The sequence below is a fragment of the Taudactylus pleione genome, unplaced genomic scaffold, assembly GCF_031769625.1.
Source record: "Taudactylus pleione unplaced genomic scaffold, aTauple2 ptg000314l, whole genome shotgun sequence".
In the NCBI taxonomy this organism is placed as follows: domain Eukaryota; kingdom Metazoa; phylum Chordata; class Amphibia; order Anura; family Myobatrachidae; genus Taudactylus; species Taudactylus pleione.
In genome coordinates this window covers 16588388-16608919 of record NW_028284715.1, presented here as the reverse complement: position 1 = coordinate 16608919, position 20532 = coordinate 16588388, and the positions used below count along the sequence as shown (strand labels likewise).

At 39.8% G+C, this 20532-nt stretch overlaps 1 protein-coding gene across 1 annotated transcript; it reads right to left on the bottom strand.

The window, feature by feature from the left end:
* Nucleotides 1-1248: 1248 nt before the first annotated feature.
* GDF6 (growth differentiation factor 6) lies at nucleotides 1249-14226 on the bottom strand. The gene is made up of 2 exons (XM_088442625.1): nucleotides 13870-14226; nucleotides 1249-2920 (listed from the first exon to the last, which is right to left on the bottom strand). The coding sequence occupies exons 1-2, from the start codon at nucleotides 14168-14170 to the stop codon at nucleotides 2046-2048; spliced, it is 1176 nt and encodes a 391-aa protein (XP_088298751.1). The 5' UTR covers nucleotides 14171-14226; the 3' UTR covers nucleotides 1249-2045.
* Nucleotides 14227-20532: the final 6306 nt, after the last annotated feature.

Here is a 20532-nt window from a genome sequence, read left to right as displayed (position 1 = left end):
TCAGATTAGGAGGCTGAGCCGACATAGGGCTCAGTTTAAGGCCTATTCGGCTTGTGATCCTCCATCCCAGGAAAAACATGGACAACAACAGCACAGAGGTGGAACCCCCATAATTCAGGTAAGGAGGTGCCATGAGTGGTGGTTACATTTAAAGTAGTCTACTATAATATGTCTTAAATTCAATAATATGTTTATTTTCCTGGCTTGACTATTTGGTTAAACCAGGATTTTACCATATGGCATCAGTTTAAGGGTTTATACAACCTGCTTTTAAATGAATGACTGAGGAGGGAATGTATAGAGATCCCAAATGTACTTTAACAGTAGTTTTTCCCATAAAGATCATTTAAAAAAATTATTTATGCACCGACATTACCAGGGTTAGTAGAGAAGAAATCCTATAACTTATGTTTGGAACACAAAGCAAAGCATGTACTAGGTGTGGAACATGAAATTACAGCCCTTATCATATATGTTATTGTTTTCAAGGTACACTTTTTACTACAGTGTATCTATCTAACCCTTATGTTATCTGCAGGTTTGTCAATCTTCGATGGGTTGGGGGCCCCAATGACATATCATCTAGCCAACATCACTGGATTAAAAAAATATATATATATATCATACACTTGTATACACTACTTTGTTTAAATCTAACGATGATGGGAAGATGGCCCAAAGGTGGGGGCTGGATGCAACAACGATGGCTGGCCCACCAAAGATGGAGGAGGCTTCAGAAGAGGACCAATTAAGATAAAGTCTACTAGAGAATGTATCTAGCAAACTATTAAAGATGGGATAGTGGTTCTATTTGTGAAATAGATAAATTGGGTCTATTTTGCAATTGAAAAGAAAAATTCCCTTAAAGTTGAGTTTTCATTTAAGTGGCAGAAAGGACCTATAGCTGCTCTATCACATCCAAACTGACCACTTTAATTTAGTAAGAAGTGGATCACAGATCAACCTAACTGCACTATGTATACTTCACAAGAGTTCAATTTGAAATATTTAATCTGCTTCCCTCTTTATTACTTTTCTGATTCTTTCTCAATCTCCAATTCTCCTCAGGACACCTCACTTACCACCTCTCCCCCATCATCACCTCTCCCCTGCCTATTTATTCTTCATGGCCCTGCTGTTGTGCAAAGCAGATTGCAACACTCCCTCCCCTCCCCCACACACCCCTTCCCCCCCTCCACCACCACCACCACCTCCTGTTCCTCTCTTAGAAGCAAAACAGATCATTACATAGCTCTGTGATAAGAAAGGTAGTGGGAACTACGAAAAAAAAAAAAACCTTTATTGGGGCCTCTCTGGTTGTTAACTGCCTCCATTACTCTCCGCATGCCAGCCCATGAAAAGGACAGACTATTGCTTTCCTGTAATCTAAAATGGGCTCAGTTTGAACAGGTGCCTGACACTGCATCTTGTGTACACTCCAAAAATCAACAGACAAGGTAGCAACATAATCCTTTTCTAGCCAGACGTGACAATCTCTACTGGTTTTGGATGGCTTTAGATTTTTTTTTAAAAGGGAGGGGGGGAGTTGTTAACAATGTGCCACCATCAGACCCCCTCAGTTCTGGAACCTGAACCTTGTACAGACCAATGATCATCTTTGCATTAGCCATCATCTCTTTTTTTCCTGAAAGTTTGATGCTGCCAGTAAGTCATCTGTGCAACCCCATTCCATGTGAAGGATTAAATAATAATGCAATTCCTTTCAGTGAAATTCTAAAAATATGACCTAAATAATGTTGGAAGCACTTCGCATTGCTCGCCCTATTGGAGGAATCAAATAGCTTTGCTTGTAAGATGTCTGTGAGCAGCACAGTCCATGCAATGCCATCACTGACCAGTGCCTAGTATGCAGCCAATGATAAATCCTGCTAGGGTAAGGGGCTCGCCAGACACGGGTTACCACTCTCCCCTCACTTGTTGAAGTTTTACCCAACTCCGTCCTGGGCCAGCCCTCTCTTGTCCTTGAGTTCTCTTATATTCTCCATCATATTCTACTATGACACTGAGAACATCTAAACCAACTGCTACCTGCAGCCACAAGACTCTACAACCATATCCTCATATTGTTTATAGACCACGTTATTACCCGCATCTATGTACAGAATACTGATAGGAGTCAATTTTGTAGGCACACAACAGCTTGGAGGGGTAGATCCTGGGTCCATTGAGTTCATTAGGGTCTGGATAATGGCATGGTTGGTTGGCTCCAGGTGAGACCTCAAAGGAAAGTCACAGACACCCTCACAGTGATGGGCTTCATATTCTAAGGGGGCTATAATCCAATCATCCCATCCCAATTCCTTAAAGTTCACATGGAGTGGTTTTTTGCTGCACCTCAGCCGCGATTTCCTTCCATGACGTTTGCCATGACGACTATTAAAGGTTGTCCTTCTCTTTCTCTTGGTTTTAAACTGAAACTTGGCTTCTTTTTCCAGACCTTTGGCTGAATGGACCTGTTCCTTCAGCTCATTATAGAGATTTTTCCTTTTGGACTTTGTGAATACCACTAAGAGTGTTTTTTCCTGATGGGACTTAGGTCTTCTGGCTAAGCCTAGTCCTCTTAGATTCACTTCCAACCCAGAGGTGCTTGAAGTGGCCTTTAGCTCCAAGCAGAGCTGTTTTCTGGCTGCGTTCAGGCTGTGCAGACTTTTCCACACATCAAACACTTCCCAGCCAGGCAAGATAGTGTCCCGCAGGTCCAGTGTTCTGGAATCCAATGGTGCTTGGGATGTGCAGGATGATATCTGCAGGTGGTACAGCCCCAAAGGGGCTTTGGTCAGCTCCATGGGAGCTTTCCGAAAGATCCTTAATTCAGCTCCCACCAGCTCCTCTTTGTCTGACAGCGTGGATACATCAAACAAATACCTCTGTCTTCTAGCAGGCGAGTGAGAGAGATTGTCTGCAAGATAAAAGAAAAACATTGCTGTCAATTTCACTTAAGAGTCTAGAGCTTCTACTGTGTCTACCTGGCTAAGATGTAGTGTAACTACCAGGTATTCAAATCCCTTCATCTTATCATTTTGAAAGAGAGCAGGGCTCAGCCCCAATACTGTATCAAAGCTCATAAGTATATGACAGAGTCCTGTGGATTTAAATGCAAATACAATACATATAAAAAAAAATGCTTTCATCATTTATAGCAGGGCCATGAATCCTAAGTATCTGAAGAAAGCTGTGGAACTACACGTCCCACAATATCTGAAGACTGGTCTTGTGTCCCCAAAACAGCAAAATAAAAATATGCTCTCAGAAAATGCAATAACTTTAGGCTGAATTTTGACCCTTATTGACACTCAGCACTGTACACACATGAGAAAACTACTTTTGTGCTATGGAATATTTAAGGCACATAAAACATACTCTCCTGTTCACACCATTGTGGACAGAGGGGGCAGCTAAGTCCAGATAAAAACACGGAAAGCACACACAACTCCCAAAGGGGGCTCCTGCTAGTGACCTGTTTACAACCAAGGATATACAAATACGAACTTACTGCCACCTAGAACTATGAAGCAGTGGAAAACTTCACAAACGGCATCAAAACATGGTGCATAGCTTAAACCCCATAGGAGTCAATAGAAGATACAATAAATACTTACTACACAATTCATCAGGAAAGAATGTGGCTTCGTCCACAGGACGTCAAATAAGATTAATTAATGCACTGTGGACAACTTGCAGCTCAACCCTTCTTATAACAGCAGTGCCCTCCGGCAAACAGGAGGTTAAGTAAAGCTTGTATGCCCTTGTCTGCAAATGTCACTGCTAAATGTAAATGATTTTTAACACAAATGGGTCTGGAGACGTGTCTTTTACAGCACACTGAGAATGGGGAGAATGGAGTTTATATATGAAACAAATGGAACAGTTCTGCTGTACATCAATTTATGTGCATTGTATTTTCATTGGGTGCACATAAAGTGTTAATATTAGTTGTTTCTATGATTATTATTATTATTATTATTATTATTATTATTATTATTATTATTATTACTTTTCGTAGTTGCTACTATTATCTTTATTATTAATTATTATTAATATTATTTGCTACTATTATTATTATTATTTTTATTCGTAGTTGAAGTGGTAGCAGCATTGTTGTAGTAATAATAATAATAATAATTATTATTATTATTATTATTATTATTATTATTATTATTACAGTAAGAAAGTAGTAATAATAATAACAACAATAATAATAATATTTATTATTATTTTATATTTCTGTGATTTTCGTCTTTCCAATTTGTTTCTATTCATGTTCTTTACCATTATTTTTGTCCAGTTTTCACAAACCCACAGTCCAAATTTCGTCAACTCAATTTTAAAGAAAACGTATGAGCTGTGATTGAATCGATACTTGCACCTTTGAATACAGGTAAATCATTGAGTACATGGAATATGACTTGACCAGTTCTGCACCGGTTTAAAAAAAACACGTAAAATAAAAGCCACAAAAAACAATAATTAAAAAAAAATCCAGCACTTCAAATATCCTTTATAGTTTGTTTTTTTTATTTGTTAGGTTTATTCTTTAAGTATTGGGCAGAATTACGTCCCTTAAGTCTCGTTAAATTTGCATGTATATAATATTGGTGCACAGAGCAGCCAGGGCAACCCTTAAACTCTCTTTGGGAAATCATAAAAAAAAAAACTACATTTTTATAGCTTTGACCTAGTTTTGCCACAGGAAACTCCAATAAACAGACACACTTCACTTGCATTTTTATATAAATATATTTTACCACTTAAAACCGACATTTAATAAAGACTCACATGGGTGAAGAAAGAAAAACTTCGTAACAAATCATAACACCACCCTTATAAAAAATAAATTATTTATGTAATAGGACTTTTAGGGCATGCGCCTGTTTTGTACATAGAAAAGTGTTATGAACATAACAACCCCCCTTCCCCTTCCCTGCTGTAACCCAATTCATTCATTCAAGCATTCCTGCTCTCACCAAGATCGTCGCCTTCAAAGTGCTGGGATACGGGGAGGAAATCGCGTTTGTTTAGTCATTTTTAAGACAAGTCTAATTTCGCATAACTAAATCCAGATGTACAATATTTAGCCAATCTATCCACACGCATGTACAATACACTTAAAAAAAAAAAATTCAAAAAAGCAAAACGATTAAATAAATCAAGAATTTCAGGTACAATTTGGAGACCTTCTACTAAAAAGAAAACAAAAGCAGCATGGAATGTTATGTGTTGCAAAAACTATACAAATAGCATAACTATATAGAATTACACCATAATATGTAATGTATTTAAATATTATATATATATATATATATATATATATAATTGTAAATTACATATATATATGTATACAGTAGATAATACGCCAGAGTTATGCAACTTAGCGCTATGACTCAATGACAAACATCACCTCCTATTTGGGAAAGAAAAGCTCAGGGCACGATAATGACAGATAAAGTTCTATTTTACAGTTATGCAGGTGCCACTTTACTTATTAGTAGCACAGCATTGCCAGAGCAGAACTCATAGCTCTGACACCGTGGGCTGCATGCACCCAGTCACTGAAGCCTTTTCATTTCCTACAATGCCAGATATGATTTGACCATTTAGTCATAGGGGACTTTCCTTCCACTTTACAGCAATATTATAACATAAGAACAACAGTCAGATGTCAAGAATGCAGAACGGGGAATAGTCTACTTACTGGAGGAGTCTTGTCATCCCCTATTTATGACAGCCTTTCCTAATAACTCATCCCCACATCAGCCTACAGTACAGTATGTCGTCTCCCAGATCTGACAGTTTTCTATATTTTATTATCAGAGTTTAATTGGTGGGAACAACCAGGCTTGGCAAATAGTATCCTTTCCTATTTTTAACGATATAAAAGAAATTGTATTTGTAAACCAGTGTTTTACAACAAACTGATATTATTAAATTGAACTAACGGTGCTCTAATAGTAATGGCAATATGAATTAACATCTGTAATCTTATTACTCTCTTTTATCCCATGGGATAAATATAAACGCTCACAAAATTCTTGTGAAATTTACTAGCGCTGAAAATGTTGACAAAACATTGGTCAGGTCGTTTTACTAATATAGCTATACAAAAGAGGTATACATATAACTATATATATATATATATATATATATATATATATAATCAGTGTACTACATAAATGGTGCTTGTTATTCTTCTTTCTTTCTGCAAAACATATCTGAATCGACAAGTACAACATAATCCTCGGTAGTGATCCCAAGTTACAGCATGATTGCACAAGTGATTTGATAACTTGGAACCAAAGCAAGCTGAAATTGTTTTGAAATCACAAGTCTCTATTGTTTCCACTTAATTTTAATGGTGATGAGTTTTCGGACGCTTCCTCGTTAACTGAGTTTAGAAAGAAAAATATGGACTGCTGAAGTGTCAGTAATTCCCATAGACAGTAGAGGGTTAATGTACAATACAGGAACCCCAGAGTGTAGGCTAAAGACTGGGAACACACATCTAGCCCATAAAGGGCTGACCACTATAGACATCACTCGGGTGACAGACATCTATGAGTCAGGGCAGTTTGTGCCTGTTACCTCTCAGTAAATGTGTTTTCCATTTATACACAAGCAAAACTCTGTACAGGACAAGGATTCATATAATCCGAAGTGTATTGCAGAGTGACAGTCAGCTCAGCTTGTAATGTCAGCATTAAAGTTTGCAGAAGTTCAGAAAATTGCATTCCTGATACTGGAATAGAGTCATCATTCGGTCCATCTTCCACTACACTGTGCTAAGTGTTCCTATCCAAAAGACAATACAAACAAAATGAAAATGGCAATTTAACTGTATTTAGTTAATCTAAAGGACCACAATAAATGAACGTGCGTGTGTGTCTATATATGTGGATAGATAGATAGATAGATAGATAGATAGATAGATAGATAGATAGATAGATAGATAGATAGATAGATAGATAAGATATAAATATATACTGACTTTTTATATTATTTCAATAAACAACAATGACTCCAAATAATATAAGCAATATTATTATTATTATTTATATGGCGCCACAAGTGTTCCGCAGCGCCTTACATAAACAAAAAGTTGACCAGTGTACAGTACAATGCAATACAGGACCAGGACATGGATAATATACATAGCTACATTAGCAACCATAACACCCACAAAAACAGCAGAGCAAAAGCAACCAAGTGTTAGGTGCCCTATTGGTGAGTAAGAAGTAGATGAAAGTAATGTAAGGAGAAGCACAAGAGGGTAGTGGGCCCTGGTCGTAAGAGTTTGCACTCTAAAAAATTAAGAATGTAAATTGCTACAAACGATTTACTGTATGACATCTAATAAGTCTCCTATTAAATACAGAAGTGTTATAATGCATGAGAGAGAGAGAGAGAGAGAGAGAGAGAGAGAGAGAGAGAGAGAGAGAGAGAGAGAGAGAGAGAGAGAGAGATGGCAGTGTGTGGGTCTTTCATCTCTTGGGTGCTGTATAATTGCTCGGGGGGAATGGGGGCATTTATTATGATGTGATCACCAGTCCTCGTCAATTGTGTCCTATAGAAGCTGACTTAGCGATGAATTCCCCAGGAGACCTGTCCCCCCCTCTTGCACATCAGGTACTGGGCTCTCAGCCAATTCATCAGTGCTCAAATCTTAACTCAAATTATTCCAAAACCGCCCTTTCAGGAATAATGTGCCAGGAGAGGAAGCCGTTCCTAACCACATGTAAAGAAATACAGCAGGAACACTTGTGTGATCAGACCTGTGACCAGTTCATATAATTCCACCACTAGACTAAGAAAATATACAAAGGTCGTTTCACAAGATCTCTCCTCCCTTAGGAACATTATACACTAACGTTTAGTCCTGGACATAATGGTAAATCAACATTTATGTTTATCTGAGCATCTACATCATGGATTATATAGGGCTACTCGAATATGGATTACTATTCACAGCAGACTAGCACATACTACAGTATATAGAAAAGCCTTGTAAGGTGAATCCTATGCTATTAATATTTGTATATTTATTTGTAAGGATACAATTATTCCATGGCATCAGCAGATTAAACATCCCTGGCATGAACTCTGTGTCAGTCAGTCATCTTGCTACAATCCAATAATGAATTGTCCCATTCCCACACACCAGTAAGGTCATTGTTATCAGCACCCCTGCCATTCATTATAAATACCTGGCATATATAAATGTCTTATAGACTAGTACATGATACCCTGTAAACAGGAGTATGCAATATTTTTTCTCTCTTCATCAGTGGTATGGATGGAACTTGTAGTTCCACAGAAGCTGCCGGTTGCCTGAACACACAGGCATATTTGTAAATCTCGCTTAATTTCCCTGTGAGCCCAAGCCACATAAATCTACAGGTAATGACTGGCTAATGAAGCAAAGGTCTTACTCTGCAGGAGTGATACATGTTGGCAGGCAGTGCAGAAATATCCCCGGCTGTAAGATTTAGGATTTATGGCTGTGCAAAACTTTGCTACAGCCACCACGGACAGCCTGTACCTGTGACTTTACAGTCCATCCCCTACACAGTCTGTGTCTACCACTATTTCCAACGCTTCCACTGTATCTATCTATCTATCTATCTATCTATCTATCTATCTATCTATCTCATATCTATCAATTAATCTATCTATCTATCTATCTATCTATCTCATATCTATCTATCTATCTATCTATCTATCTATCTATCTATCTATCTATCTATCTATCTATCTATCTCATATCTATCTATCTATCTATCTATCTATCTCTATCTAATATCTATCAATCTATCTAATATCTATCTATCTATCTATCTATCTATCTCATATCTATCTATCCAATATCTATCTATCTACCTATCTATATATCTCATATCTATCTATCTATCTAATATCTATCTATCTCATGTCTATCTATCTATCTATCTATCTATCTATCTATCTCACTCATATCTATCTCATATCTATCTATCTATCTATCTATCTATCTATCTATCTATCTATCTATCTATCTATCTATCTAGATCATATACCAATACAATTAGCTCATCCAGGGTATCAAGTGCAAATTTGGGTGAATTATTATTATTATTATTTTATTTATTATTATTATTATTATTATTATTATTACTCATTATTATTTAAATTCTATTAGTAAACTTGGAAAAAAACAGAGAGGCGCAATTGCAACTAAGAACAAGACGGAAAATCCTGGTATATGCTTAATGAACTGTGACAGTTTGTATACACTGCAATGTATGTAATGTATGTAATGTATGTATGTATGTATGTAATGTATGTAATGTATGTATGTAGACGGTACATATATGTGCTGGATAATGCGCTGGAACTGCTCTCTCAGCTGGCAGCTCCAGAATAAAAGCTCCCCATGCTTGTTTCTCTACTTTAGCCGTCTGGTATGCATTAGTGTTTTTATAAAGGCTCAAACAAATCGAATACAAGGTCACCAAAATAATTAACAGTAGAGAATTCCCTATTTGCCCATTAAAATACTTATTTGCTTATATTTCATTTTACCCTTGCCAAGCACATTTCTGGGACAAAACTACTGCATGCATTACACAGTGGCTGCCCCCCCTCTACACCTCCCCCCCCCCCAAGTCCCCACCACCCGCTCCCCGTTCTACACAACAAATATTATATAGATGTGCAGACTCCATATCTCTGCGCATTAGTCTGGCTAAGGATGCGCAAATTCGTAGTTGCGTTGCTGTAATGGCAGAAATATCATAGGAAACATTTTAAACACACACATGAAATAATGACTCCTAACTACTTGGAATTTTGCCCAATACACTCTCAATTGGATCGCTACACCAACATGCCTTTAAAGATCATTTATTAATTAATATTCGGTATCACAAATATGGAAATATTTGGATGCTCCCTAATCGTCTTAAATAGTTTTATAACTGGATTATTGTTGAATTTTAAGGTCAAGATTAATAATATACATATAGCATATTAGCAACAGTCTTATGATACCATAGAACAAGAATTTTTATTATATATAAATAGATAGATAGATACATAGATAGATAGATAGATAGATAGATAGATAGATAGATAGATAGATAGATAGATAGATAGAGGTTTGCTTATTTTGATATACTTGCATCATTAGCAGAATAGATCTGAGTTAAAACAAAATATGTATTTAGTGAATTATATGCATGAATTGTATTTATTGTAGTGTATGATATGCATGAATTGCTTTTATTGTAGTGTATGATATGCATGAATTGCAATTATTGTAGTGTATGATATGCATGAATTGTATTTATTGTAGTGTGTGATATGCATGAATTGTATTTATTGTAGTGTGTGATATGCATGAATTGCAATTATTGTAGTGTATGATATGCATGAATTGTATTTATTGTAGTGTATGATATGCATGAATTGTATTTATTGTAGTGTATGATATGCATGAATTGTATTTATTGTAGTGTGTGATATGCATGAATTGTATTTATTGTAGTGTATGATATGCATGAATTGTATTTATTGTCAGGCTGAACCCCCTTTTTTACAGCACGAGTTAGGTTAGGCTGTCACAGGGGGGATTTGCTCCCCTCATCCCTGCACGCCTCTCCCTAGCAGCCCCTAATTGTCCTACTTTGCTCTGAAGTTCAATTTGCTGGGGGTCCTGTAGCCAGCAAGCGCCATCTGCGTTTTAATGAGTTACTTCATGTGCCAACAGTAATTTTCTTACAATAAGCTAAAGTCCTGCCTGATCTTGCGACCATAACAAGAATCTAGTGTACAAAATATTTTTTCCACCTCCTTTTAAACTTTTTTGCAAACAACACAGCATTTATTTTCTGCAAATCTTCCCTAAAATGAGCTCATTAAACTTAAAAAAAATAAAATAAAATAAAAAGCAACATAACAGAAACAAATACATGACGTAATAAAATGCCCCCAGTTCAAGATAAAGATGAACTAGATTTGGGTGTGGGTGAAAACATCTCAAACTGTGGGGTTTGGTATCAATGCAGCGATTCAACTGAATAACATTACCCCTGATTCCTCATTGTCAGGATGGGAAATCGTTCTCCTTAACTGACCATCTCAACTATTTGTTTATAATACTTTATGTTTGCTGGGGAACTACTAGTCGCAGCGTGCCTTTAGTGGAGCACAGGTTGCCTTACTCTCATCACTAAGCACATAAGAGTGGACCAGATTTGCAACAGAAAATGCAACAATGATCAACTAAACATGAAGTTAAACTGGATGCTATAATGTTTCATTTCAATTAGATAATTTTCAAATGCAACTGACCCATTTTCACCCACACAGAAAAGAATGTTCTTTCAGGCAGCCAGGCTTTTATCTCATCCTGAAAAACGAAACTTATCTAATTGAGTCGTTTTTTGGTGGCTAATCTGTCTACAAACGGATTGACAGCAACCTTTCCCATCCAGAGTGGAGGCACCAATTAGCTGGGGGGTAAGCAGGAGGCAGCTAGGACTTCACAGGGGTGGAAGTCCTCTTGAAGTTCTTGGGGATGTGCCATAGGCTGGTCTCCCCTCACCCCCCTTTCATTATGGAAGACTAGACAATATTTGATATGTTATGACATGTACACTCAATTAGATCATGTGTTCAAATAGTCCAATCAGTGGCTTGATGCTAAGCAAAACTCAGAAGGTCCAGGGAAGAGGTCATGACCTGTGACACATCACATTACAATCAAAGGAGGAAAGAGAGGCTGTGGCTTAGGGGACCGGGAAGGTGTACGGGGGTCTGGGAGAAGACTTTGGGATACGAGGAGGTGTTTCACCCTGTACAGATTCTCAGTCACCGCTGATCATGCATGGAACCCTCTAAATATATTCTGTACTGACAACATATCTCCATAGAGATGACCATTGGGGGAATAAAGGAAATCTCTCATTGATCCCCCCCCCCCCCCACACACACACACACAAAACACACACTTATGTAATAAAAATCCACAATCCAGAAGTCCTTTGATTTCAGCACGAATCATAATTCTAGAATATCTTTGTTTTTTTATATTATTTTATTCATTTATTTTTTATGCCCCAGCAAGATAATGGCTGTCTCCCAGCAGATCACAAAGCAAGCCCTTTGGGCAAACAAGTCTTAACTGAGATTTTTTTTATGGAAACTGAGACTAAATAACCAGCTCATATAACTACAAAGAAACCATGTGGCTTTTTCAAAGAAGAGTTTTGTCCTAAAATCAACATAAAATATAGTTAGTTAATTTGCTCTCCAGAGCTTTCAACAGCTAATGAACCCCACTGACACAGCTCAGCTTGCTACACCTTCAGCAGTCAGGTTGCACGGGGGCAGCTCCCATGGAGGGGTGGGGGTGCATTTTGTGGAGAGAAGTGGGAGAGGGGGACATTGAAAGAATTTATAACCCTTATTAGAGCTCTGTTAATTAGTCTGCCTGTAATGACTTACGTAAAATAGAAACTAAATAGAAGGCAATGTACAGTAAGTATCAAGTTTTATGACTGGGATTAGAGTATAATAAAATGTAATCGCTCTTTGAATTAATTTTTGATGCTATATAAGCCTTAGCCTGCAATGCTCAACCACTTTGGGGAGTTAAGTCACATAAGGGGTAAAGAAGCACTAGAATTATATATGACCGTAGCCTGGGGGACAGTTAAAGCAATTGTGGTATATGACCCACACATAAATCGCTAACAATATAACTGTAGGCATCTCTTACCCATACAAGGGCTGTGTTCTCATGGCTGGGGAAAGCTGTTATACCCATAATTAGTATCTATCTATCTATCTATCTATCTATCTATCTATCTATCTATCTATCTATCAATCTATCTATAATCATTATTATTTTGTATTATTATTATTATTATTATTATTATTGAGCAATGTTATTTTTATCAAAGATCACCGAGTATAGGAGCTTTAAAGTATTATACGGATTTCCAAGAGTCATACTAATCTACACTGGTCCTTATGGCTGTTGTTACAACAGGGAATCTTGATTAAGGCAACTCACTGATAAGATACATTTAGTCTAGCAAATGTTTACCCATATTCAATTTGAACTTAGTATTTGTTTTAAAGCTGGACTAGATAAAATAGACCTTCTTTCGGCTAAAATAGGATAAGACAGAAACACAGGACAAATAACATTTCCCTCCACTCCAAACTCATTGTTACTTGTTATCTGAATGCTAGCACAGTGGCAGGACTCTTTCTAAACTTTTTTCTTGTTTTTTTTTTTTTTTAACAGTAACATAATTTTAATCATCAGGCCGCCTGGTGAGCAATGATTGTCAGCTGTAATGTTCAGATTTATCTATAACAACAAAGTACACATCCCAAGCCAATTGTATATATTAAATAAAGTATGTACATGTCAATTATAGGCAGGTTTTGGCTCTCCATTTGTCGTGCAACTACAAAATCCAGGTTGGCAGACAACTGGAGAGCTACTGGTTGCCTATTTTATTGCATATATAAAGCAAGGATAGGCTGGTATTTGTAGTTCCATTACAGATTGAGACCCACAGGTAGCCAAATTTTTAAGCATATTTAATCAGAGACAGACTGGTATTTGTAGTTCCACTAAAGCTGGAGAGTCACAAATTATGTAACCTTTATAAGACAGAGGCATGCTGGTACTTATAGTTCCACTCCAGTTTCAAAAATCTCTATTATATACACACCAGAGGCATACTGTGTGTAGAATGGCATTATAAATACACAATATATGTTATGACTTCTCTGTATAGGGAAAGCTCCACAATGCAATGCTGGAAATGCACAATGCAGATCTGCGAGTTTGTGGCTTACCCCGGTGTCTGTCCACAAAGCCTGTAATAGTGTTGGCAGACTTGGAAGATTGGAAGAAGCTGGCATTGATCCCAAGTCTTTCAGCTGCAGAGAAAGTTCTGTAAATGGACAGCATGTAGTCGTGCGGCACCACTGGCACTGCCCGGCTGGCTGCTGGGGGCAGTGTGCCCTCTCTGCGCTGCCTCCTCAGTGCCCTATGCTGCTGGTGGCTGGGGATGGAAGCCTGCTGGCAGCAGGGTATGTCCCAGATGAAAAGGCAGAGCAGAAGGGCTGCAGGCAGGGAGCTCCGGTGTGCATCCATAGCAGCAGGCTGGTTACAGGGCTCCGGGAGAGAGGTGGAAGCACGGCCCTTCTCCAGCGATTCTCATCGGGCTCTGCTGCAGGGAGGGCGAGGAGCCCTAGAGCCAGGCGCGGGCACGCCCCCTGGTGCACGCCCTGTGCTGGTGTCTGCCGGGGAGGTCAGCGGGCAATGCCTAGATCAGGGTGGCCAAGGGGACATGTTCTATAGAACTTCTATGGTGACAGCTGGGTAGACTAGCAACATAACGTTCTAAAGTGACAACGTTCAATAGTGATAGCATGGGCATACTGGCAACATAACCTTCTATACAGTGACAGCAGACTGGCAACATAGCGTTCTACAGTGATAGCAGGGGCAGACTGGTAACATACTGTAACCTTCTATAGTGATAGCAGGGGCAGACTGGTAACATACAGTAACCTTCTATAGTGACAGCAGGGGCAGACTGGTAACATACAGTAACCTTCTATAGTGACAGCAGGGGCAGACTGGTAACATACAGTAACCTTCTATAGTGACAGCTGGGGCAGACTGGTAACATACTGTAACCTTCTATAGTGATAGCAGGGGCAGACTGGTAACATACAGTAACCTTCTATAGTGACAGCAGGGGCAGACTGGTAACATACAGTAACCTTCTATAGTGACAGCAGGGGCAGACTGATAACATACTGTAACCTTCTATAGTGATAGCAGGAGCAGACTGGTAACATACTGTAACCTATAGTGACAGCAGACCGGCAACATAACGTTCTATAATGACAGAGGGGGCAGACTGGCAACATAATATTCTATAGTGACAGCAGACTGGCAACATAATATTCTATAGTGACAGCAGACTGGCAACAAAATGTTCTTTAGTGACAGCAGACTGGCAACATAAGTGACAGCAGGGGCAAAGTGGCAACATAACATTATATAGTGACAGCAGGGAGAGACTGGCAACATAACCTTCTATAGTGACAGCAGTGAGAGACTGGCAACAGAACCTTCTGAAGTGACAGCGGTGAGAGACTGGTAACATAACCTTCTATAGTGACAGCAGAGTAGAGACTGGTAACATAACCTTCTATATGACAGCGGGAAGAGACTGGTAACATAACCTTCTATGTGACAGTGGGAAGAGACTGGTAACATAACCTTCTATAGTGACAGCGGGTAGAGACTGGCAACATAACCTTCTATAGTGACAGCGGGGAGAGACTGGCAACATAACCTTCATTAGTGACAGCGGGAAGAGACTGGTAACATAACCTTCTATAGTGACAGCGGGGAGAGACTGGCAACATAACCTTCTATAGTGACAGCAGGGAGAGACTGGCAACATAACCTTCTATAGTGACAGCAGGGTTAGTCTGGCAATATAACCTTCTATAGTGACAGCAGGGGGAGTCTGGCAACATAACCTATGTTGACATCAGACTGGATACATAATGTTTTAAAGAGACAGCAGGGATAGACTGGTAACATAACCTTCTATAGTGACAGCAGGGAGTGACTGGTAACATAACCTTCTATAGTGACAGCAGGGAGAGACTGGTAACATAACCTTCTATAGTGACAGTGGGAATAGACTGGAAACATAACCTTCTATAGTGACAGCGGGGAGAGACTGGTAACAAGCTTCTATAGTGACAGCTGGAAGAGACTGGCAACATAACCTTCTATAGTGACAGCGGGGAGAGACTGGCAACATAACCTTCTATAGTGACAGCAGGGGGAGTCTGGCAACATAACCTTCTATAGTGACAGCAGGGGGAGTGTGGCAACATAACCTTCTATAGTGACAGCAGGAAGAGACTGTAAAAAAAAACATAGTAACAGCAGAGGAAGACTGGTAATATAAACTTCTGTAGTGACAGCAGGGAGAGACTGGCAACATAACTTTCTGAAGTGACAGCGGTGAGAGACTGGTAACATCCCTTCTATAGTGACAGCATGGAGAAACTGGTAACATAACCTTCTATAGTGATAGAGGAAGAGACTGGAACATAACCTTCTATAGTGACAGCAGGGAGAGACTGGCAACATAACCTTCTGAAGTGACAGCGGTGAGAGACTGGTAACATACCTTCTATAGTGACAGCAGGGTAGAGACTGGTAACATAACCTTCTATAGTGACAGCAGGGGAGAGACTGGCAACATAACCTTCTATAGTGACAGCAGGGAGAGACTGGCAACAGAACCTTCTGAAGTGACAGCGGTGAGACTAGTAACATACCTTCTATAGTGACAGCAGGGTAGAGACTGGTAACATAACCTTCTATAGTGACAGCAGGGGAGAGACTGGCAACATAACCTTCTATAGTGACAGCAGGGAGAGACTGGCAGCAGAACCTTCTGAAGTGACAGTGGTGAGAGACTAGTAACATACTTTCTATAGTGACAGCAGAGTAGAGACTGGTAATATAACCTTCTATAGCGACAGCAGGGGAGAGACTGGTAACATAACCTTCTATAGTGACAGCAGGGAGAAAATGGTAACATAACCTTCTATAGTGACAGCGGAATCACATAGGCAACATAATCTTCTATAGTGACAGAGGGAACAGACTAGTAACATAACCTTCTGTAGTGACAACAGGGAGAGACTGGTAACATAATGTTCTATAGTGACAGCAGAGTAGAGACTGGTAACATAACCTTCTATAGTGACAGCAGAGTAGAGACTGGTAACATAACCTTCTATAGCGACAGCAGGGGAGAGACTGGTAACATAACCTTCTATAGTGACAGCAGGGAGAAAATGGTAACATAACCTTCTATAGTGACAGCGGAAACACATAGGCAACATAATCTTCTATAGTGACAGAGGGAACAGACTAGTAACATAACCTTCTGTAGTGACAACAGGGAGAGACTGGTAACATAATGTTCTATAGTGACAGAATATTTTCTTCCTTATGCTAATGTGAGAATCCGCCTGTGTATGGCACATCTTAGGGCGTCAGCATGTGGAAGTCCATCCGGCCCACTATTTTTATGTCCATAGGTCAGAGGTTCCCAAACGCGGACCTCAAAGCAACCCAACAGTTCAGGTTTTAGAGATATCCATGGTTGAGCACAGGTGGTTAAATCAAATTGACCGAGGTACTAATTAAGTCATCTATGTTCAAGCATGGATATCCTGAAAACCTACACTGTTAGGGTGCCTAGAGGGCCGAGTTTGGGAACCTCTGCCATAGGTGTCATGAGAGTGCCCTTTGCTGGCCCTGCCCCCTTTACACATGACATGGCGCATAGGGGCCCAGGGGCGTGGCACCCGGAACTGAAGCAGTGATCTGAGAGTCTTGAAGATGCTCCAGGCAGCTGTAATTGCGGTAGGGTGCCTGCCTGTAACGTCCAAAGGACACTACAGGTGGCACTGCCACAAAGATACTGGCTGCAGGGTGCCATTCCAGGCACCCTGCTAGTCAGAAGCAAAGGTGTAGCATGTGGCCAGGGTGCCCGGAGCACGGGCGTGCTACGGCACCCCCCCCAAAAGTGTGTGGTATATAATATAACTGCTACTTATTTATATATTTATTTATATATATACATATATATACATATATATATATATTTATATATATATATATACATACATGGCAGGGTCCCACATACATACATTCATGTATACATACAGGCAGGGTCACACATACATACATGCACACATACATACACATACAGGCAGGGTCACACACATATATACACACATACACATACAGGCAGGGTAATACATACATACATACATACACATACAGGTAGGGTCATACATACATACATACAGGCATGAAGGGTTACACATACATACATACATACATACATACATATATACATATATACAGGCAGGATCACACATGCATACATACATACACACAGGCATGGTCACATACATACATACAGGCATGAAGGGTTATACATACATACACACATACAGGCAGGGAGGGCTACACATATATACAAACATGCATACATACATACAGGCATGAAGAGTTACACATACATACACACATACAGGCAGGGAGGGTTACACATACATACATACATACATACACACATACAGACATAGAGGGTTACACATACAGGCAGGATCACACATACATACTGTACGTACATACAGGCAGGGTCACATCAGGGCCGAAACTAGGATTTTTGTCACATGGGGCAAGACACTAATGTGGAGCCCCCCCCCCCCGTCCCTCTCAGGTGATGATGTTTAAAATGTCTTAGGGAGAAAGTTTTAATGCACACTCAAACATGATATGATATCAACTAGAGATATAAAGAAATCACCATGAAAATGTAAAGTTTGATGAAGCTACAGTTGAAAGAAGTATGATATGCATCTGATTGCATGAGAAATTGATAATGGAACGACTTATTGCAATTTAGAAAGGTGAACGCTAATCATATTGTGTAGGACAAAACTATAGGGAACACCGACTTGTAAATGTGATATATCAAGTTCCTTCTGTTAAGTCAGCAATTAATTACTGCCACAAATTTATGTTATGTTGCATTGCAATCAATGAACTGTTATAGGGCTCTAATTACTACAATCCGCATTTGTAATGCAGATTGTAGTGTGATATTACCGACTGAATTCGCATTCGAATTCAGGCAATATCACAGGGATTTACTACAAATCCCTTGCAGGGACAGAGCTTGCGATAAAGCTCTGTCACTGCGAATATCCTCCACACACTTATCACTGTATTTTCACAAAAAATACCGTGACAAGTGCCGACGCATGCGCCGACTGACCGTCGCTAAGCCCCGCCCCCTGGCGCTAAGCACTCTGCTAAATACATGTACTAGTTCCCTTTCAATTGTTTTTGTTGACATATTGTGCAATGGTATCGCTTCCGGGTATCTGGTAGTATAATCCATTACCACCAAAATATCCTGATGGCCCCAGGCAAACTTAATTAGAGGTCTAACCAAATCCATAACTACTCCTTAAAAAGGGACCTCAATAATGGTCAATGGAACAAGTGGACTTATACCCCTTTTACACCAGAGCAAAAACCTGGGTTTTTGCTGGATCTACCTGGGTTGCAGCTCAGTGTAAAAGGGTCCCTGAAAAAAAAACCAGGTCAAGTGACCCGGCAATACAACCCAGGTAGCTACCAGGGTCAGACCCAGGATGGACCAGTGCAGTGTAAACGGTGCAACCCAAGGTTATCCAAGCTGGGTCATGCCTAAAATGAGCTGATTGGTGATTGTGGAGCAGTCACCTCCCACTTTTTATGACCTCACAAGTTTAGCAGGGCAGACCCAGGTTCAGTGTGAACGGGGCTGACCTGAGAATAACCCAGATCGATGGTGCTGTGTAAATGGTGTCTGACCTGGATCTGACGTAGGTTGGAACCATGTCTAAAAACCCAGGTCGTACCCGGGTTTTTGGTGGAAATGAGATATAATATAATGTGGCCTGGGAGCATGGTACTGACACTCAGAGCAGGATGCACAGTAGTCAGATACATCTTTATGGACCCCATGCCAGAAAAAATGCTGCAAATTTCTCTCACAGGTTTTCTCTACCCCTAGATGTCCTACAGTTATGTAACCATGAGCTAGGTCTAACACAGTTGTTCTATATGCCTTAGGAAATATTAATTGTTCCACAATATCTTCTCCATTTTTGGAAAATTGATACAACAAATCTTGATGTACTGCCATGTGAGGTCTCAGGGCCTGATTCATACCCGCTCGCTATGATACATACTGTCACTGCTGCCGATGGTATGCAATGTGTATGCATTGTGCACATGCGCATAACTTAGCGAAAGTTCACAATGCATTTGCTTGCTGCGCATAGACAGCCCAGCAGAGTGAGTGACAGGGGAAGCCGTTTGTAGGTGGTAACAGGGACTGGCCATTAAAAACGGGGAAGTGGAGGTGCAAACGCAGGCGTGCCTGAGCATCTCAACGGCGTTTTAGAGGTGTGCATAATTAAAACACAGCATCATAGTACACGCCACCTGGCTTGTTTTTACACTGAAGTGCTCGCAGTGCTTGCGGTAGGGTATGGTCAACCTCAAGCGCTGCGATAGCATCCGATGTTACCCGATGTACCGATGGTTGCATACACTTCCTGGACATGACGTGCACAAGTGGGCGTCTTAAAACAGGCTAGTGGGTGTCTGCATACACTATGTGATCGCTCTCTAAGAAATACTGGGCGTGCTAATGCATTGCTGTGCAATTGCACTGCCTACGCAATTTACATACACATCGTGCGAGCGATCGCATCTAGCGAGCTTCTCTACTGGGTGACTTTCCATCAAGCACTTTTACATTCTCTATCTCTAGCCTTTACCGGAGTAGGGACTTTTAACTGTTATGAGGCCAAATATATTTTCTCACTTCAAGATCA

Excerpts from the sequence above, each read along its gene's own strand:
- GDF6 (XM_088442625.1), bottom strand. The coding sequence starts at position 14,170 with ATGGATGCACACCGGAGCTCCCTGCCTGCAGCCCTTCTGCTCTGCCTT. Across the intron at positions 2,921-13,869 it reads CTTTGTGGACAGACACCGGG|ACAATCTCTCTCACTCGCCT; the intron begins GTAAGCCACAAA and ends TTTATCTTGCAG.